Source organism: Tachypleus tridentatus, chromosome 10, assembly GCF_004210375.1.
Source record: "Tachypleus tridentatus isolate NWPU-2018 chromosome 10, ASM421037v1, whole genome shotgun sequence".
NCBI classification, from domain to species: domain Eukaryota; kingdom Metazoa; phylum Arthropoda; class Merostomata; order Xiphosura; family Limulidae; genus Tachypleus; species Tachypleus tridentatus.
The window spans coordinates 69,903,100-69,926,417 of NC_134834.1; the positions used below are offsets into that span (position 1 = coordinate 69,903,100).

General features: G+C 32.2%; 1 protein-coding gene across 1 annotated transcript in view; it reads right to left on the reverse strand.

The window, feature by feature from the left end:
* LOC143229515 (uncharacterized) overlaps positions 1-16,480 on the reverse strand; it is a 41,508-nt gene extending 25,028 nt beyond the window's left edge. Inside the window, exons 1-4 of the mRNA XM_076461971.1 lie at positions 16,312-16,480; positions 15,610-15,849; positions 13,564-13,700; positions 11,430-11,640 (exon numbers count right to left, since the gene is read on the reverse strand). Of these exons, the coding sequence (XP_076318086.1) occupies positions 11,430-11,640; positions 13,564-13,700; positions 15,610-15,849; positions 16,312-16,372 (649 nt within the window). The 5' untranslated portion in view covers positions 16,373-16,480. The remainder of the gene's footprint in view (positions 1-11,429; positions 11,641-13,563; positions 13,701-15,609; positions 15,850-16,311) is intronic.
* Between the last annotated feature and the right edge of the window lie 6,838 nt (positions 16,481-23,318).

A 23,318-nucleotide genomic window follows, 5' to 3' on the forward strand; every position in this document is an offset into this window, starting at 1 on the left:
TCAACTGCTTTAATTAAGCTTCTTATATGCAAACTTTGTCTTTGTGATGGCAATAGAACAGTAATTACTTCTGTTATTCTTTATACTACTTTTGGCAGAGACTGTGAATATTTTGTAGCATGCAATGAAGTGATGATATCGAAGAACTAAATTCATTGAAATGCACAAACTTTCCCACCACAAAGGAAGAATATTCTAAAGTTTTGATATCATGAGAATCTAGAAACACCTGTTAGTGATAGTTACAAAGACTTAATCAACAAGAACCGAAACAATAAATGAAAACGAACAAATGCATAACTGGTTAATATTTGCAATGATACTTTTAATAACAATTAAATCATCATTGTTTTTTTAATCACGAGACTTTTTGAAACACCTATACTTTACGGTACTTATTACGTCTGTTTTTGTTATAGCGCAAAGCTACACGATGGTCTGTGTGTGCTGCGGAGATCGAATCCCGAATTTCGGTGTTATAATTCTTCTAGCTAAGCCACAGGAGGCAACATATGCCGATTAATGAGCTCTAGAAAGGTGTTGAGAAGACATTCATATGAGCGCCCTACAACCAGTGAGGTCAGTTTGCTGTGGTATGTCGGCAAACGTAACACTTACTTTAGTAAGAAGGACGTGACCTAAAATTAACTAATTAATTAACACACTACATATGTACTTAAAATTAAAGTATATAAAGGCTTAATTGGTGAAAATTGTATTTATCCATGGATTGAAATTCTCATGGGAAGATAACCAGAAGTTTGAGAAGAAACTTTCGTGTAATAAATGGGATGGATCTCTATGTATGTTGGACCCAAATATTGATGTTTAAAAAGAAAACTGTAGTAAAAGGGTCGTTGAATTCCTCACTCAATTTAGTGCATATTGATTCATGTAGTGTGCACTGTGATGCTGTTACTTAGTACTGTGCACCATGATGCTGTTACTTAGTGCTGTGCACTGTGATGCTGTTACTTAGTGCTGTGCACTGTAATGCTGTTACTTAGTGCTGTGCACTGTGATGCTGTTACTTACATAAAAAGTATTAATGGTATATTCTATTCATTCTAATCATTTCACACTCACATTTAACAATCTTAATATATTTATACTTATTTTTATTTTATGATATACATATATATATTTATAAAGAATAAATATAGTGTTTAACCTTTGAAACACACATAAACCATACTTGAAGTTTTACAATGGGCATAACCACCAAAAATACGCAAGAGTCGCCACTGACTTGTAACTGAATGAATGACTAACTCTTGCTTCGACTGATTTATTGAAGTTAAGAACAAGGCTACACAATGGGCTAACTACTATGGGTATTGAAACCTATTTTATAATGTTGTAAGTCCGCGGACATACCGCTGTGTTAGTACGTGGAGAGGGGGGGGGCTTGCTTCGAGGTTTAGTAAATATTAGTCATCATTTTTGTGCCCTATATTGGAGCGAATGCGACCCAGTTTGGTTACTAAACCAGATCACAACGTTACATCAATTTCAATGTCAGAAAACCAGTTGTTTGGCTCTACGATTTTTGAATAACGTTTTTTTCTGAAAAACAGTTAAACAAACAACAGCATAAGAAATCAATTACTAGTCCAAGATAAAACACTTTTGTATTCATTGTTGTCACATCAAAATATCTCTATTTTTTACAGCGAAAGTGAAGTGATGAAAAATAAAAATAATTTGGGATATTTAATCAGGAAAAAATAATAAAATAAAAATTGGCACAAATATGTGTTTGTAGGGCCTACCCTTGTTAACAAGAGAGTTCTGACACATAATTAACCGAAGGATGACGCTGAAATTGAATTCGTCGCCTACTGGCGTTACCTTTTGATGTAAAGCACTCTCTGTCTGCCAAGTGTCTTTATCAAAGTAAAGCGTATATTTCGTGCTCTTGTATTATTGGTGTCGCTGTGAGATATTCACTAATGAACTTGCCTTTCTAATTACCTTCGTTTCAAATAAGCGGATAAATGAAGTGGAGAATAAGTGACGTCATACGCATCGCTTTCATTCTTAAGAAATGACGTTTCGGGAAACTTTAATTTAAACCTAACATAGTTTTTCTCGAAAATTTTAATAATATTGAGTTTTAAACCATAGCGAATTAATTAATATTAAAGATATTAACACTGCGTAGCAGATAGTTTTGAGTGCTACACTGAACGAATTAAATCATATCAAGATGTTACAGAATGGCAAAAAACAAACAAACAGAAAAAAACGGAAACTCAGTTGAATTAGGTAAAGCAGAAGAGTCGAATGCGATGTTATTTAGCCAATGTTGCTTTAGACATAAAAAATATTTCCTCGTACCGTGAATAAATCCTGCTGTCTTCATTAGATACAGTCATCAGCTTTAAATACATCTGTCTTCAGTTCAACGGTGCTTTCATAAACATATATATTTTAAACACGAATTTTGTTGCATTACAATTATATTTATAGAAACATATGAAACTCTATTCGTATGCCTACGTTGGAAAAACAAGATAAACTTCCTATCACCGTTTATGCGGAATAAACATAATGTTTAACATGAGAAAGCACTCAACTTAAACTTTAAAGTTAACAAGTGTGAATTTAAAGCTAGAAGCGATGAAGAAGTTTAGTAATTTAAGAAAAAGTAAGCCTAAAAATAAAACTGAATATTTGCCTTTCGTAGGTAGAATTTCCACGAGACGTTCAAGGAATAAGCATTTATTTATTTACTGTTGTTTAGTAGTTTACAACAAAATAAAATATTGTGTAATTCTAAAAGTAAAAAAATAGTTGTTTGTTTTTCGAAGATTTAATTTTTTTCATTTAAAACTTTTGAAATAATCACATTTGTAAGTTCTTTTCCGTATGGTGAACCTATGTGGTCAGTGATACGTTTATAGGTATACAACAATAAATACGAGCTTCGATTCCCCGTCTACACAGTATAAACTAACAATACAATTATTATCTAAGTGTGTTCTCTTCACATTGTAATTCTCTCTCTGGTCCGGCATGGCCAGGTGGGTTAAGGCGTTCGACTCGTAATCTGAGGGTCGCCAGTTCGAATCCCGGTCGCACCAAACATGCTCGCCCTTTCAGCCATGGGTGCGTTGTATTGTTACGGTCAATCCCACTATTCGTTGGTAAAAGAGTAGCCCAAGAGTTGGTGGTGGGTGGTGATGAATAGTTGCCTTCCCTCTAGTCTTACACTGCTAAATTAGGGACGGCTAACGCAGATAACCCTTGAGTAGCTTTGCGAGAAATTTAAAAAACAAACAAACAATTCTCTCTCCTCCATCTTTGAGTACGAATTACGGACGATTGTGTGTGCTCATCATTTCATTTTCATTTCAAACAAACTCTTTTCCAAGACTAATTTTTTACAGATTCCTTCCTTTCTTAACCCTAGTGGATCAGTAGTATGTCTGCAGACTTATACTGTTAGGTTTCAGTACCCGTCTTGGGCAGAGCACAGATAGTCTTTTGTGCAGCTTTGTGCTTAATAACAAACAAACAAACCTTTTCTTAAGGTGAAACAGCACCAAATTCCCAAAATATGTAAAAAACAATCAGATAAAGAAACTTGTGTTCATGTTAATACAAAACATACTTTCTTAAAATGATCGAAACAATAGCGTCTCTGTGAGATTTTCTCTTTAATAACATTTTGACAGCTGTTCATAAAACCCATTGGGAGGGCCAATAATAAATCCGTTAGTCAATAAGAAACACAAATTCTAATTAGGGCATCAAGTCCAAATCCCTTTCCTAAAGTAAGTGGAAGTGGTTCACCTGATTAAAGGACGAAAATTTTCCATATAAACATTGGTTTAAACGACATCGTGGTGAAGGAATCATTATCAAAACATTATAAACAGCTGAAACAAAAAAAAACAGTTAAAATCTCAGATAAACACATAAAATTCCAGTTTAAAAAGAAAATCTGGATTCTGATAACCACGTGCAATGATTTTCAGAATATGAGTTAACACACCTTTGCAGAAGTTATTGTCTGTTTCTTGCCAAAATTAAAAAAAATCTAATAAATGGTGATGCAATTATAATATAATAAAAACCAACAACAGTTAGATTAGCGGTAATAAATACTTGGTTTTTGTCTATTTTAAGTTTCGCCCAAAACTTGTTTGTTTGAAATTTTGCTCGAAGCTACACAAGGGCTATCTGCCCTAGCCGTCCCTAATTTAGCACTGTAAGGCTAAAGGGAAAGCAGCTAGTCATCATCACCCACCGCCAACCCTTGGGCTGCTCTTTTACCAAAGAACAGTGGGATTTACCGTAACATTATAACGCCCCCACGGTTGAAAAAGCGAGCATGTTTGGTGTGATGGGAATTCGAACCTGCGACCCTCAGATTCTTGATTTATTGTAACTTAATTATGCTTTTCGTAGGTTATTTTTCAATAAAGAACTGAAGAGTCTTACAAAGAAAATACTCTAAGGAAACTTCCTCTCCATAATGTATCTCTCTATACCACATTTGTAAATTATTTTGACTTAATTAAAAAAAGGACACAAACAAACTGAAGTTAATACCAACAAAAAAATAAGATTAATATGGTAATTTCTTCTCATCAAAATACGTCTGTTTCTCGAATTCTTTGTTTCATAAATAAAGAAACTAGAAATCTAGATGCAATAGTTTCCGTTCTAAACATGTTCTGTGCTAAGAGATTTACATGTTAAGTAACGAGCATTTTCTGTACTAAAATATTTTCGTGTTATATAATGACCATCTCTATACAAATAGAGCATCTGTATCATCTTGTTCGTATTAAAGAAACAATTCTCTAAAAATTAAATAAGGATGTGGACAGAAGCATACATTTAACATCACGTAAACCCATATTGATTTTAATGTGCATTTATAATGAGCTCATCCGCCGATGTGCATGCATTGTGTAAGACAGATCAATATATAATATAGCTAGCCTCCAACATCATTGTTTGGTTTTCAAGAAGGTACCATACATTAATTAGGCCTCTTGAGAGGAGAACGTGACTGATACAAAACACGTTGAAATATCAAACTACGTGGAATTTTGATTTTTTTTCAGACAATATATGAACATTTCTACAACATAAAAATGAAAACAAAGCCCCCGAGATGATAATATAATTCAGATTTGCCGGAATGATTCATCGTAAGTTAGTGAATTGTAGAAAATACATGATAAATATAAGATCGGATATTGTTTTAGCAAAAAAAAATTATAATTAGTGATTTGTATCTCAATACGGCTGGTATGGGTATTAAAACATTTATTAAAATAAAGTAGAGAACAACGTTTTGACCTTCTTAGTTCATCTTTATTTTAATAAAAGTTTTAACACCAATACCAGCCGTATTGAGATACATCTTTACTTCAAGTGGGCTTCTCATCATCACTAATTAGTAATTCGTTAGGCTTGTTTAATGAATAATACTAAAAAAAATAGTAAGAATAAAAGTACATTTCGTGGTTGTGTAAGAATGTAGTTTAAAATATAGGCCTAACGAAAATACGTTTTATGAAAAAAATATTTTATATCAAAATTATATTATATAATCGAAGTTATGTTATATCGAAATCCATGTTCAAATGAAATTACAAAACGTACTATTTTGTTGAGTTATTGTTTCCATATCACAAATTAAATTAAATATATTTAGGGCTATCTGTAAGTTATGAAGTAAAATCTTGGATATAAAATATTATCAGAACGAAGTTGAGACTTACTTGATGTTTTAATAAAGCTGTAAGAATGTGTAAGATATAATAAAACTAGTTTGAAGTTATTTAATAAGCTATATTGTGACTATACCTATCAATAATTTTTGGCTGTTACACTGTTAAAGACAATAAAGCAGAGAAACTATTAATGAAAAATTCAGATGATAAGATCGTAAAAACGTATCAAAATGATAAAAGTTTAATGATATTTCTTTTATAAGAAGAATATCTATATGCTAGTTCACTTGTAGTAAAGGCCACGAATGATATACCTAGCACTTACATAATTGTTTCAAAGCGAATACCAGATCATTCGACATTGCAATGACCCAGGCATTATCTTAATGTTAGAGGACTGCGTTACAACCATTTACGAGGAAATAATTTCATAGTAGAGCCTCTAATATTCCTTGAAAATGAGAAAATCATACAACAGACTCCTGGAAACTACGACTCTGGCCAATCTGGAGTAACATCCTCATCTGCAAATAAAGGTTATAATTGACAAATAAAGTCTTTGGACCTAAATCCATTTTGATGAAACTGGTCAAACCTCATGGTACAATTGACAATATAATAGAAAACCACGAGGCTGACCAAGGCTCACAAACCAAGTTTAAAAACTTCCATCCATACTTCAGAATCAATAACTGTTTCCTTGAACAAGACTGCCAAAGAAAATAGAAACAAAGTAATTTCATTAGACCACATACTAGCAGTTCTTGTATATGTTTTATCCATTTAAACATGGTCTTGGAATCCGACGCTCACGTACAATAAAGGGTCTATAGAAATTTTGTCAAAATGTGTGGTTAAAGACTGACCTTGCTATTCTTTGTTACAGATGAAAATTACGGCGTCAGGCAGCAGTGTGAAAATTTAAACAACAGAAAATCGGTGATGGAGGAAGCAGATACAGGAACAATAAGGAAAAACTATGTTTTTTATACATTGGGAATAACCCCCTCAGGATTTAAAAATTAGTCGTTGATAAACCAAATATTATTCTTGTAAAATGTAGATATTGAAGGATATTTTATTGTTCGTTTGTTTTTTGATTTCACGCAAAGCTACACAAGGACTAGTTGTCCCTAATTTAGCAGTGTAAGACTAGAGGGAAAGCAGCTAGTCATCACCATTAATCGCTAATTCTGTGGCTACTCTTTTACCAACTAATAGTGGGATTGACTGTCACATTATAAAATGAAAGGACGAGGATGTTTGGTGTGAAGGGGATTAGAACCCGCGCCCCTCAGATTACGAATCGAACGCCTTAACCACCAGCCATGCCGGGCCTAGAAATGTTATTACACTTTATATTTTTAATATTATCTTATATTCTTCATATATATATATTTTATTTCACTTTCCAAATTTAAGCGTAAAATATCTAGCAAAAGAAGCGCCTTTTCTATTAAGTATAGCTTCAAAATGTTTTGTAGATTTTCTTTATTATCAAAACGTTCGAAGATGCATTGAGAATTACAGTTTAACACCTTGGGATATTCTGTTTATACTTGTTTCTGATTATGCATTTAAATAAGTTTCCGTTTATAAAACCTTTCCTAGGTTAGCGTTAAAGTATTATATGCTAACATTTTACCTATATTATATTTATTATTTATGGTCCTCTAAACACTTAAATATGTGTTATATCTCGTTAAAACCAAGATCTTAGAAGAAATCAATTAATATTGTCAAATATGTTTAATAATGTAGTTTACCATGTTAAAGCCAAACATATGTGGTTAGTGACAGACAATTCTTAGCTCAAGAAGTTATATCATTGGTTTACTCACTTTACAGACTAGCTTCATGTGGGTCTGAGCCTAAATTTATCTTTTAGTTTTTTGAAAGACGGAATACCTAAGAGGCAAAAATTATATCACAGAAGAATAATCAAACAATGTCGAACTTAATTTTACTTTTTACTAAATAATTCAAAGAAAATTTTAATTCTAATTTCAAAATATATATATAATATATGACATTTTAACCTGTTATTTGGAAATAATGTATAAATTTAAAACACATGTTTTAGCATAACAGCCGAAGGTGAGTTTTCTGACATTAATATAAACTGCCCTCTGGTGTTATTCGATTTACTTCTATTTTTACCTCTGTTAATTTTATTTACCGACACATTTCGCATGGAGTATTTCAATGGACAATCTGCTGCCTGACACCACAATTTTCGTCTGTAACAAGCTAAATGATCTGACACTACACAAGACAAAACAAGCGCAGCTAGGATAACTATTGTAAAGAACCATGTATAATAAATAATGAATATATAAACTTGCTCCTGTAAATATTTCCGTGTATCTTAACTAGGAAGAGGTATTATCATGAGCTGGTAATGACATGCGACAACGTGAAAGATAAACTGAACAAAGTTGATATTTTTTTTTAGCCAACTGACTAATCCAAGGAAAATTATCTTTATTGGGGGGGAAGACAAATAGGTAAATAACAAAACCTATACAAATATAGACAGATTTACAAAAGTTGAACGAACTAAATGTACCTCCCTACGTTTATAAAATTTATATTGCAAGACAATCTCATTCATTAACTTCTGAAAGAAACCGACGACAATATAAATACGCTTATGCGCTTGAGGTCATATATTTTCCTACCACAAAAGATGACACTTCACCTTTTAAGTTATATGTACGAATACAAAGATTCCTTATGTTATTGTTGTATTGCGAAAAAATCAAGTTATGCCTGGAAGCTTATAAAAATAACGGAGCTTAAAGTTTCCATCATTCGATAAATTTTTGAACAATTACTTTTATTGCTATCTGTTTTCTATAGGGGAAGCCCCGTTTACAAATTAACGAAGCTCGACAGGGGTGGGTCTCCTTTTGTTTTGATTAATCACTAGACGATTTCAAACCCTTTCATATAAACAAATGAAAGCACGTTTAACATGAAAACAAAAAACAGAGGGAATGTAATTTCAAGTAAGTGAGAACCTTCTGAATGCCAGAATGACAATACCCTACCAAGCAGCTTTCACCGTTCAACCACCGTACTGTTAAACTTTAACATTTAAGTGTTAACCTTCAGACCTGCACCTTAAAACATTATTTGCTATTTATCACGTATTTTATCTCTCCGTGTCTTGAATTTATGCAACTGGTTTTGCTTTACTGTTGTGTTTTGGTACTGCTGTTGCTGTCGTTCTGGTACAAAGCTATACAATAGGCTATTGTGGTCTGTTCACTACGGGAAATCGAACTCTGAAACTTAGTATTGTGACTTTGGAATTGCAACTTAGCGTCACGTTGTTCACTGTATATTATAAGACAAATGACAAGTGAAGTATTTTCTACTTAATAAATTCATCGCAACATCTACAATATAGACATATTTGCTTTATTTGGGTAATTCTATCTTCTAGATTAGCGTTTCTCAATCTTTTCAACATCAGGCTTGCTGCTTCCTTTAACTGTCGCAGATCAGTAAAATGCAAGTGCAATGAAAACCTTTACAATTTAGAAAGGAATATTCTGTCGTTTTTTGTTTATTTGTTTGTTTTCGTGAAATCCCATGGATTTGTGCCAGTCCGCGAACTAACGTTTAAATTTCTGTCATAGAATTACCTCGTGTGACCTATTTGTGAAAATAAAAAAATACACAAACAGAATAACCACCAATGGAAAAGTGCTTGAGAGCTTTGAACTGGTAAACATTGTAATTTTTTCTTTGCATGCGTCACACAGAAAGCAAAAACATAAAAAGTTTTGGTAGTTACAAAATGTTTCTCATTCACTAAATTAAATTTTATTCAATACTCTTCATTGTTTATGTTTTTTATTCCTTTTGATATTCTGCAATTTTGTGGGGACAGTTCCGTTACTCCACTAGACATAAGGATACGAAATTACACTGTGGCCATATAAGCAAGCTTAGACAAGAGTGATCTAGAGGTTAGCATGCCACGCTGCAAATTGAAATGTCCAAGGCTCGAGCCGTTCTATATTTTTAGTTATAGGGTGGAGTTATCTCGGATAAGAAGAGTTTCTTATTGTAGAAATAATTAACCAAATTATATGAAACTAAATACAAATGTACTAAATGGTGTCTACTTATAGCTTTAAAATGTCGTAATTTAATTTAGTATGGTTATAAATTACTGTTACAGAAATACAATTTCTTTGATCTTAGAATTTAATATTTTTATTGTTTATCAGGATATTTCATTTCATAAATCCACTCATTTCTTTATTTTGTTAATGGCACGAGTCAGCACTTCCATCTGCATGTATAAATCACAAAAAAAGACAAAACTGTCAAATGTTTATTGGTTAGCTAGGGCCTCGCCTTTCAAAGTTGCATCACCATTAACATTGTTAAGCTACATATCGTGGTGTTTCTTAGCTAAAGATATTTTTGAGATCAATTTATATGTAATGAATAAATATATATAAATATATATATATTTTTTTTTTAAATATATTTTATTTGTATACGCTCTTTGATTACGTTAAACTTATAATTCTGTAAAGGTTTTTATATATTTTATTTTGTGAACTTCATTGATGCGATAAACTTGTTTTTATAATATTCAGTACTCTCTAAACCTAACTCGATTTATTCTATATCTTTTCATAAGAGAAAATATCTCTCCCTTTCAAACAGATATAATTGAACACAAAAACGTTTTAACGAAAGAAGGTAAAGAATCTGTGATTTGTTCTGAACTTCTCCGTTCACTAGTGCAGAACCTCAGGATAATCAGTACCTCAAGAAGACAAAAATTACTTTTCAAACATTTTATTTAGGCTGCGCTGACGAACATAGTTTATAATTTGCTCTAACCAATGTTATTTAGCCGTTGGCACAAATTATTTTCAAAGCTGGACTTCTTTAGTAATTGTTCAGTTCGCACGCTATGGCATCACAGATGGATGGTAACAAAGTATTATAGTGATAAAACCACTATAATAGAAGAAACATTCTATGTAAAACAAAGCATCAGATATTATATTTTTAATTAATAATAGTTTCTTAGCAAATTTAAACTAACTCTTTGAAGAAAAATTCTAAGAAAATCGATAAATGTGTTGTTTACAGGCAGAAATTAAAAGTAAAACATTGTTTTCTTCTACGATTTACACAAATATAACACGTATCGGGAAACGTCAATTAGAAAATAGTTTTAATCCCAAAATTGGTAAAATATAGTGCAGATAGAGTTATGATTGTGAAAATCAACCTTGTTATTCTTTTAGGCAGGTGCTACCGGCTGATTGTTTCCTGTCATATCAGATGTTACAAACTTGGTACGGCTATGTCTGCCCTTTTTAAGGAGTCTCTAACATGGGCGTTTAGAACACGTCGCAAAAGATTCCATTCATTTTGCAAATACTAACACCAGTCTAGTGAATTATAAATGGCACACAACAATGTAAACATTGAATCTCTTTGTGCATATATGTACGTATATTTCAGCACGAGCACGTCCGAACCAGTTGTTTTCTCTTTATTACGTTTATTTCGCTGGGATATTTCCCTTAGATATCTCTTTAAATCCTGAGCTTATCTTAGAAAACCCACAGTTTAACATCATTTATTGTTTAAATGTTTTACTATGGTCACAACTGCGTCTTTTCAGTATCTTAAAATTTAGCACAGCTGGTATAACAGTTTTTCTATCATAGAAAACATCCGTCTACTTACTGTCACGACAACCACCTTCACATGCTCCAACGTCGACTTCGACTTCAAAAGTTGAGTTTTCGAATAACAGGACACGGTGAGAAACTCTGGAGCACTTTTCACGTTTTGAAACACAATGGCAGCTGTCCACAAGCTCGACGTCTACTGGCCCTGTCTGAAAATGCTGGGTCTGGATTTTGGTAAGCAGCGGTCGACAAACGTCTATTCTGTTCTGTTTGTGATACAACTTCGTCAACAACGTTTTAGTAAGAGCTAGCATTGTAATATTATAAAATGCTTACAGTAATATAACTGAGTCTTATGACAAAATGTACAAAAACACACAAATAATGTTTTTATTCATAAAGTTACGTATTCAGAATGTAAAACAACAACCTTTTGCGTAATCAGTTCAAATACCTATTAGATAACCATTTAGGTCAAATAGAAAATACAAAAGCTAGCGAATGATCAATTGTTTTTCTCATTGTAAGTCAGTTAATAAGAAATGATTGTAAACAAACAGTTCTAAAACTTCTTTATTATCTTAATTTACTGTACGCGCCAATTTCATTAACAAACGGTCAGTAACTACATTTTAAGTTCAACATTTTTGTAATTTGTTTTTATTTTTTCTTTGCGACAACGAAAAAAAATTGAAAGGAAATTCAAATCATAAAGATCAACATATAGTAACTAACACCCAATTCTCAGGCTGCAGTTTTCAGTCAGTTTTGGACACGTTACTAAAATAAAGTTCCGAGCTATTTATTAATGAAACTATATATTTATTAATTATGTTCTAAATTCACTCTAATTTATTGTTTCTTGTACAGTAGTATAAAACGAAATGAGGCAGACAAACATTTCAGTTTGTCTAAGTTTGTGCTTATATAAGTTAATTATTCTTAACTTGATAGCAAAAAAACCACTTGGAGACTAACAAAGATCTGATACCGCTCGTGGAGGTAAACGAAAAACGTTATAGAAACAAATCTACAATTTTTCAACAAGGTTTTGTCTGCTATCTTGTTATATCTACAGGGAGTTTCGCTTTCGCTTTAAAAGTTATCTTGTTACATTTTCATGGGTTTTCAAGGTTATCTTGTTACATTTCTATAGGCTTTCAAGATTATGTTGTTGAACCTACAGGGAATTTTAGTACGACCTTTCAAATAAAGTTTGTCTGTCATACTGTTACATATTCGGAGGCTTTCAAGATTATTTTGTTACATTTTTGTAGATTTTCAAGATTATTTTGTTAGATTTCTGTGGATTTTCAAGATTATTTTGTTACATTTCTGTAGAATTTTAAAATTATCTGATTACATTTCTGTAGTTTTCTAAAATTATCTTATTACATTTCTGTGAATCCTCATAATTATCTTGTTACATTTGCACAAGTTTTCAAAATTATTTTTAACATGATTTTGTCATCATTAGGAACATTTTTACATATGTTACTAATTTAAACGTGAAGTAAAGTTTACTTCGATTTGAGCATAGTAGACAAGAGACAACCTGTGCATGAAACAATGTAAGAAATATATTCTTTCTTTTCATATTCTTTCTTTATCAACGCACCTATGTTTCATCGTTTCGCTGAAAATAAACATTATTTTTAGTTATAATTTTACGGACGAAGATGAAAATACAAAATTCACTGCTCTTTTCGACACTGAAACTTTGACGCTGGGAAGAATGAAAACACAGTTTTGGACTTAATAAAGCTGTATTTTTGAGTTTTAACTTATTTTAACTATGATACTAATTCTTATCTACATGAATTACTTTGAAGCAAGGACAAGTTTCTTTAAAAATGTATTGGAACTCAAAGAATATTTACTTTTAATTCATTTGAACAAAATGAAGTTAAAACGACAAAAGCTACAAGATAAACTATGAATGTGTAAGTAGGTATAGAATAATTTTAAATGTGGACCAGGACTATAAGGTGCTAAGAAAAAAGTATGTAAGTATCCTATCATTACTTACTTCCATTAACGTACTATTTCCATCTGTTTTCTTTCTGAATATACGCAATTATGTACGTATCTGAGATAGTTTACTGTCCGTAACTAGAACAATTTTAGACCTCCTGAATGCTTTTCAGAATTATCACTTTGTTGTCTTTCAGAAAGAAAAAAAAATTTACCTGCGAAACGTCGAATCCCCTAAGAGTGGGGAACAATTGTTTTACTGTTGTGCTGTTGTCATGTCGACGATGATGATGATGCTTGCAAGTGTGTTGACAACGTCCAATATCAGCATACCGTTCATTGCCCGTGATATCTGAAAACAACAACAACCATGAAACAGTTATAATTCCAGTACCATGTCGATCAGATGAAGTCCATTTATAATCCCAATTTTTTTTTTTCATTTTAATCTATGGAAAATTTCCAAATGTTGTGCACCTGGTTATTGTCTTTGAGTTTCAAATTTTTTGTATGTTTCAAGGTTCTAACTTAAATATCTTAAGCGACTTCTAGCGTGTATGTTACCTTATTCTATTGACAAGAGTTTTCAAAGTTATCTTATTAAATCTACAGATGTTTTCAAGAAGATCCTACTACATCTACATGAGTGTTCATGGTTATCTCTTTACATTTACGGGTATTTCACAGTCACCTTATAACACTTGCAAAGTTTTAAAGATCACATTATTTTCAAATGTACAGTTTTCAGTATTGTATTTCTACAGCTATAGTTTGTTTGTTGTGTTCTTAAAAACTGTGTTGTTAAGTCTACGGAATTTCAGAATCATCGTGTTTTATTTATAAGGAGTTTAAGACTGTCTGCGGGGATTTTCAATTAGATATTTTCTATATTTTCTTTTCGTGACGATCATTTCCAAACAGTGTTACTTAGATGTTAACTTTGGAAAATAACTTATCAACGTTCTTAGGAAATTCTACGAAATCTACAAAAAAAAAAAAAACAACTTAGAAATTTACTTTGGTTAAAAAGCATTTCCGGCACAGACATGAGTTGGAAACTGCGATTTTAACTTACATCAGCCGTATTAATCAACAGCCAAATCTGAGGATAAAGACATATCAAACTCTATAATTTTTATATCGAGCAGTACTTGGCGTACACGGATGAGCTTAAAAATGAGGGTTTAGTTTTAATCGGTCCAGCTATATAGAAGCGAAGAACTTTGAGAACACAAAGAGAGTTATATTCTACTAATGAATATTTTTCTACACTTTCTCTATCTATTTAGCTAGTTAGTTAATATACAATTAAACGATAACGAATGCGATTCTACACTCTCTATATATCTGTCTATCTAGTTAGTTCGTAAACATACAGTTAAGTAAATAATAAATACGATACTATGCTCTGTCTATCTATTGACTTAATATACAATTACACGAATAATAAATGCGATTATACACTCTATTTAGCTAGGTAGGTAGCTAATTAGTTAATATAAAATTAAACGGATAATAAATGCGATTCTACACTCTATGTAGCTAGATAGGTAGCTAATTAGTTAATATACAATTAAACGGATAATAAATGCGATTCTACACTATATTTAAATAGGTAGCTAATTAGTTAATATACAATTACACGGATAATAAATGCGATTCTACACTCTTTTTCTTTATCTTGTAGTTCATTTAGTTTTCTTCAAAAGATATGTTTTTACTTGTGCAGAGAACTGAATGAAACGCAAGCGCCAAAGGGTCTTTCAACTCCAGAAGAAAGTTTTCTGTTCTTTCACAAATGTTACTTATTCTACATGTTTGACAAGTTTCTTTTACATCCATGAGTCCTTAAAGAACCTCAAATATTTTTAATGTTATTATTATCTAAACCCGAATTTTCCGGACATTAAGCAGAAAAGTTCTCCTCATAATTATTCGCTGAGGTAATTGAGCTGAAAGTGTGGACTTCACAGGCCTTATAATGAGGATTTACTGTAGTGTCTTGAAACTTCAATGACTGAAAGTTTTTGTTGTTAAATGTGCTTCCCTGCTGGATTAGTTAAATTTATAACCATAATTTCTTCATTCTCTTCATTTTAAGCGAAAACACGCTCTACAATAGAACTAGAAGCATTTCAAAGAGAGATCGTTTCCTTTCTAGTTGTTTGTCTTAAAAACAAGAAGAAAAAGGAATTTAATGTATAGTAACTGAAGCTTTTCTCTCTCATGTATATCTATTGAAAATAAACATTAAAACCTACCAAACCCAATGGCAGCAATATTTTCTTTGCGCTTGCAGCAACCACATGTTTTTCCTTCAGATAATTGTGATTGTTGAGAAGCAGTTTCAGTGAAAACATCTTCGTCTAAGAGCTCTGCTTTAGAATTGCTATGGAGAAAACTTGACAAAAGCAGAGCTGACAACTCCTCTCGCTCTGCTGCATTATCCTTTGGAATGTCAATTTCTTTCGGTGTTTTCCCTTCGTTCGTGAACGAAGAACCTGAAAGTTGAAATAAATGTGAGCGTTTTTCCCCCCATATAGTTGTTTTTTATGTTTTAAAGATGATAATTTATGCAGTTTCAAACAAATGACATTCTTTTCAGAGTCGAAATCGTTGTTGCAACACCACTGAAGTGGTTCGGATTTTCAAAAAACTTGGGATATCATAATTTTAGGGCTCTTTTTTATAAAATAAAATTTTTTCACTTTTGTTACGTCGTTAAAAATATGTTTTTATTGTTGTTTTCGGGGAAAAAAAACACTTTAAATTGTAAAAGAAAGTATTTTATCATTATATTTTAATCCACTGAGAGAAATAATAATGAAACATATTTAACTTTATTACAGACAAAAGTATTACTAAAATATATTTTCTTGCATGTTACAATCTAAAACAAGCTAAGCTGGAATCAGTCAGAAATTGTGTCATAAAGACGAAAACACACGAGAAGAAATACTTACATGGTGTGATGAAATACAAGTAAGAAAAAATAGTAACAATACAATTGGTTTTTCGAATCATTTTGGGATTCTTGGTTTACAAAGTCTATCAACTAAGTATAGAGTTCCGAGCCTGAAGCAAGTTTATATGAGGTCTTTCAGGAGCGAACAGAATCCTTTGGTTGGTGGAGAAGGACAGTTCGAAATTAAGAAATGGATTTTTTTTGCAGAGTTGCTTTTTTTGGACCTGGGGGCTATAAGAAACAGTAATGCTTTCACATTCACTTATATTCAGAAAACGTACGATCGATAATTTGATGTGATAAACATTAAGCATATGACTGCTTTCTAATAAGCCTTTTGGGCGGTACTCTTGTGAGTCCAGCCCACAAAGAACTTAATTCTCACAATTTTAACAAATCGTCTCTCTGCTGGATAACCCTCTGAGTCTGATGAAAGCTGTGAGTCCATGAACAGGGGTTTTACGAAGCACGTATATTATTTTATTGGATCATTTTTATAAATAGAAGGAGTGAATACGCTCATGTTCGTGATATTTGTCTTGTAGTTGAAATTGAATTTTTTGAGGAAAAGTTCTTCGTTCTGTCAGAAAACTTGGATAGGCCCAGTAGCATCCTTTTCCTGAGAATCATTTTGAAAAAAACACTTATACTTACTGCAGTCGATCCTCTATGGAGTGTTACCAGTATAGATAATTCTGCACTTTGAAACAACATAACATTGTAACAGACATACATTTTCCTTTTGTAATTGCTTAGATTGTTTAGGTTACGGACAAAATATCACGTAAATTACTTCAGTTTTAACTTAACTTCCCTATGTATATTTCACCAATCATGGTTAATTATTAAACAAATTGCGTGTACATTCACTGCATCATGAGTGACATCACAATTTTTAAAGTTTTCTATTCTTCGAAAGATTTTTTTCTCTCTAGCTTCTCAAAGGGAACTTTACTGTGTTTTATAATTACTGTAGTTTTAATCTTTGATGAGTTCTTTTTAACTGATTCTTTTTGCTTTCTCTTCTATGATCCATGTAATATATATTTGTTATTATATATCTTTACTCCCCAAAAAAAGAAAGAGTTTTGTATTTTGTATTTATTCTTGTTTATTTTTCACATAATAGATTATTTAATGTCATAACCTCTAGTGTGTCAGATTTTTAAAATAGAATTATGTATTTGTTGGCTCCAAGAGTTTAGCTTTAAGACCTGTCTGTGGTAACTGGACCAAAGCAAAAGTACTTCTTTCATAAGGATTATAAAAAAACAGATTTTTATTTCATCATTCGACAGGTCGTGGCAAACTAGTTAGCATTTTAAATTGTCGATCCAAAAGTCCATGGTTCGCAATTTATTGCTGCAAAATCTTCCAATGCAGTTTCCCATTGTAATATAAGAGTAACGATCAAATCCCACCATTCAATTAGATTGGCTCAAGAGGTGGTGGAGGGCAAAGTTGTCTGGCTACTTTTTCTCTAGTCTATCTGTTTGAAAATTAGGGGGCGGCTATCGCAAATAGATTCTGCATCGTTTTGTGCAGTTATCAGAAACAAATAATAAACAAAATATTTTTGTTATTGAGTGTAAACATTTTTAATCAATTACAAAAATTTACCATCAGAAAGAAGAAAATTAATTGACATTATCGAACCATTTTCTCACTGTCATTCCAATCCATTAGTAACATAAGAACCATTTTCTCACTGTCATTCCAATCCATTAGTAACGTAAGGACCATTTTCTTACTGTCATTCCAATCCATTAGTAACGTAAGGACCATTTTCTTACTGTCATTCCAATCGATTAGTAACGTAAGGATTTTAATACCTCCCAGTGGCATATCGGAATGTCTACGGACTTACATCCCTAGAAACCGGGTTTGATACCCGTGATAAGCAGAAAACAAATAGCCCATGGTGTAGCTTTGTGCTTATGTTCGAACAAAAGCTTTGTCAGTAAATAAATCCGTTTATATTTTTATCTGTGTAAAAATTGACGGGAAAAGTAAATAGCTACAACCGCTTTGTTCCATTAAGTATATTCAGTTTATTAACTCTAATTGGTTTTCTGTTCACAAGTTTTATATAGTAAGTATATTTTTGTAGCAGTTAGCGAGCACGATTTAGTTATATCAGGTTTCAATTGGATTACATTAATTCGATCTGTTTGTTATTAAATATTACTCATATCATTACCAAGTAAAATTATACAAATGTTCACTTAGTACTGAATGCGTTAATATAAATAAGTGTTTTGGTTTCCCGCAAACAGATAAGATATCCTAAAAACAAATCTTTCATTTAAAAGATATTCTTGTTTTCTTTTAAATAACCTCTAAGAGATGGTGGAGTGATATAAGTGCTAGAAAACAAAATACTGAGCACTTTCTTTCTGGACAAAAAAATATTTTCACACAAGTAACAAATCTTATTATTGTGCATAAAAAGTTCTAATGTTTTAAAGTTTGTGAACTTCCTAAAAATAGTTCGTAAGAATATGTTTCTGTTTTAAATGAGGTTCGTTTTTGTTTTGGTAACTAGTAAAACAAAAACATAGAACTCTACTAAACCGCTCGATATTTTTAATTCTTGAGATTAATGATTGCACGATTCTGGATTTGAATGAAAATTTTAAAAAAATATTTATTTATTTTTAAGCACACAAAGCTGTATAATGAGATATCTGTGGCGGCACCACCGAAATATCAAATTCCGAAACTTAACGGGATTTATCACTGAGCCACTGGCAGCGTAAATAAAACTAAAAAAGAATTGTTTGTTTTGCATTTAGCACAAAGCTACACAATGGGCTATCTGTGCTCTGCTCACCACGGGTATCGAAACCCGGATTTTAGCGTGTAAGTCCGCAGACATACCGCTGAGCCACTGAAAAAGAAAAGCCTCAAGCAGCAAAATAATACATCAAATGTTATTACTGTACATTAGTCAAAAAATGTTAATAAACAAAGGGACAAGATAAATCACAACCTGTACCTCTTGTAGTCACCGGCACAATTTTAGAAGACAGAGGTAATTTTGTTAATTTATATTTTGGTTAGGGAGTAGCTTAGTGGTTAGCATTCTCACACTGTGAATCTTATTAGGGTTAACTTTTATTCACATCCTGTTGCTGCAAAAATGCTCACCACACTTTAGGGCCATGAGTAGAATGAAATAATAACAGTCAAACCCACTATTCAGTCTGGTAAGAATGACCCAACTTGAATGTAGGTGGTGTTGACTAACTGTCCTCCATGTAGTCTGTCGTTTCAAAATTATGGAAAGACAGCGCAGGTAAGCTTCTTGTAGCTTTGCGCGAAATTCAAATAATCCCTCTGGTTCACCAATGCTATCCGTGTAGCTTTTCGCGAAAATTCTAAAACAAACACTTTTTTTTATTCGTCGTTCACTCAAACTGTTAGAATAATTACGCATCTAGCATTACTGTCCAATGTTTCTCTTGATTTGATAACATTTACTCAGAGTCTCAACTTGTCGAGCAGAAAAAAAAGGAATATACAGATAAAACTTTCCGTATCTTATATAGAAACACGTATACTTTCTTAGATACTGCTTAATTACCGTTTGAAACTCGTAATGTGAGAGGAAAAAATTTAATGAGGTAAACTCTGGGACTTTTCCCTTCACAAATAAATATTTTTTGCTGCCTCGGGCTTTCTCGTTTGCTTTGCAGCTGGAGTCGAAAATTCACAATACTAAAAATGATTTATTGACGCTGTAAAATATCGCTGAGTTTCATCTTATTGTAATTACGTTTAATCGTGAAAGCTTTAAGCACGGTACAGTGAAACAGTTTTTATGTTATCGCCAATCGTTTTGTTCAAACTATTAGTAATAAACTCACTCACACAAACCAGAAATATAAAAATATGTGCGTATGGTATGAGTGAAAAGCAAATAGAACAAAACATTTTACTGTTTTAAAGTTATTGCAGCGTACATAATTTCTTTTGTAAGTTCTTAATGGGGAAGTAGACAAGCTAAACACCATATAGCTAAAAAAAACCTCTCAAAGTTGCTACTTCTAAGAATTTCTGTTCTCCAAGATATCGTTTTTGAATATCCTTGTTATCTAGGATATTACTTCTGACGAACTCGTCTCTCCTCAGATATAACTTTCAACTAACTCCCAGTAGCACTCTTACCAAATTATTTTCTGAGATCTAATTTCCTACAATATCTACTCTCTGATATTTCACTTCCAATAATGCCTCACCTGATGATAGCTCTTCTGCAAGTCATTATTTAAGATACTCATTGTCAGTTGTAAGCTGTCTTAATCAACTGCCCAGATATGTTTTAGGGTTTAAGCTTTAAAAATTTACATAACTAGTTACTTGAACAAAGCTGTTACTCGAAAAATCTGAAGAAATATTTTCAAACATTACATCCAATAATCCATCATTTCTAATATATCACTTTCAACAATCATTCTTCTTCTTCGAAGTACCATATCCTTTCGATGATCCTGGTCCTCTGATGGATCAAGCCAATCCTATAAACCTTTTTGTCACTGTTTTCCGTGATAAGTAAATTTTTTTGTTCAGACTTGAAAAGTTTTAAAATAGTTACTTCTTTCAACACCCTTTAGAATTCCTTTTAAGCGTTTTGGTCGAGTACCATTTTCTTATGGTTTTTCTCTCGTTTGGGGTCCTTCTTTTACATAATACTGTGTACAGAGATATAACACTGAAGAACTTCTGAGAAGCCCCCTTATTCAGTCCTTGTTTAACATGTACCAAGTGGTAGTTTCGAACTTTATTTCAGTAACTCGTTATGTAAGCTTTCATAGCTTAAGCTCTATAATATGTCTGGACAGCTAGCTAAGACAATCCTCAATTGACAAAGAGTGGAAAAAAAGAAAAATCGACCCACGTCAAGCTTCTGACTACATATTAATTGTTTAACATTTAACACACACAAGCGCGCGTAGCATAAACATATAATCTGGTATTCCGAATTCCCCATGAAATATACTTTATCTTTCTTTTGATTCACAATAAAGTTTTAACATTCAAGTTCTATTCTTTATCGTTTTCTTTACGATAAATATTTCAATAGTTTAATTATATTTTCCGTCTTTTGTTTCATAAAAAAACTTAATATCAAAGTGTTACTTGTTCTTAATTGACAAAAAAAACTTTCATTTACCAAACCCTATTTTCTGCCTTCAACAGTCCACGCTAGGACAGCGGTAAGTCTACGGATTTACAAAGCTAAAATCAGGAGTTCGATTCCCCCTCGGTGGATTCGGCAAATAGCTTTATGTGGCTTTTCTATAATAAAACAAACAAACACGCTGCCTTCAAAAAAAATTAACTGCTCACTTTCAGAGGAGTAATTGTATTCTCTGTCTATTTATTAAAACGTCCAATAAAATGTTAATCCCACCAAAACATTGATTTAAAACCAGAATTTTAAAGGTACAACTAGAAGTATAATAAAATGTGTGAAGAAACTGTTATCTGGCAATATTTTAAGTTAATAACTCATAGAATTGTAGCACTTACAACAGTGGTTATATTTATTCTTTTACAATGAACAGTCATTACTGAAACGATTGAAAGTATTCAGACGAGCATATTAGACGAAAAGCACAAATCAATTTTGTTTTGTTTTTTAGATTAAAAATCCAAGACTTGAAATTCCTAAGCCTTTTGGATTTTTTTAAGTTGTATCACCGAATTTTAATCTGAATAATTTAAGTCTTCATCTAATAATAGTTTCGGCTTCCTTTCATTAAACATAATAATTTAGGCTTGACACTGCACAGACTTATAATTTAATTGTGGCTCATTTTTCGACTCGTTTAATTCGTATTTGATTTCTTAAATGTCGGAAAAGGGTTATAGTGGCAAAAACAACGTTCAACTTCATCTCAAAGATTCTTAATCGAGCACAGCAGGTTGTTGTATTATCATTTTGGAAAATGTTTTTATTCTACTTCCAGCTAGATACAACCATAAAGAAATGTTTAGGTACCCTCTGAATGTCACACCTTTCTAAAACAACCAAACGATTCAACCACTGCCACAAAATCTCTCCCCACAACATCACACTTTCTTCAGTGGTTTGTTCTAGTAGTAAAAGAAGCGCAGTAATAAATGGCTCTTGTGGTTTTACTTCTTTCTACAATATCGTTTGCATAGAAAAGGACAAACTTCGACTCGTTGCACTACATAACATGCTTTTAGTTGTTATTTATTAACTATTTGTCACCTAAGCATTCCTCTTTTGTACGTGCATTTAAGACAAGCAGTTTTTTGGATTGGTTTTCAGCATGGTAAGGTTAGAAATGATCAATTTAAACCTCACCATTGTTAAAGAAAACAACTAATTATGACATAGTCTGACATATTTATTTCTTACAACCCCATCTAACAGACTATGCTCTTGGTCATAAATCACCAGTTAGATGCCACAATTTCTCATAGTAGCAGCCATATTACCTTTCTATTTCCATTGTTTATAGACTGAAAACGACAGACGAAGCCAAAATATTTAGAAAATATACGTTCAGGTCGAAAAATTTCAATTGTAGGTTTAGCTTTTCTTTCTGATGCAAAACACATCTTTCTTAGTAGTTTACTGTAAGTAATAAACAAACTGCATATATATTCATTCAGACATGCGTGAGGATGATTGTGTAACATGGTCAGTCTTCAGTTTGTAATGTTCTTTCAATTTGGTATTATTTGCTCTGATGTTATTTCCCCAACATTGAGTTTGATATTAATACCCAGTGTCTCAACTATTTCTCCTGAAATAATTAGCGTTAATTTGTCAAAGAATTACTTCCATGTACCATAATTTTATCAATTTCTTACTCTTCACTGGCTCGGTTGTAAGCTAGAGCTTATAGCGCTAAACTTCGGGGCTCAAATTAGCTTTGGGCGCATCGCAGATGGCCTATTGTGCAGCTTTACGCTTAAGCAAACAAACAAACTCGATTCATTATAGAGATCTTTGTATCTTTTTTT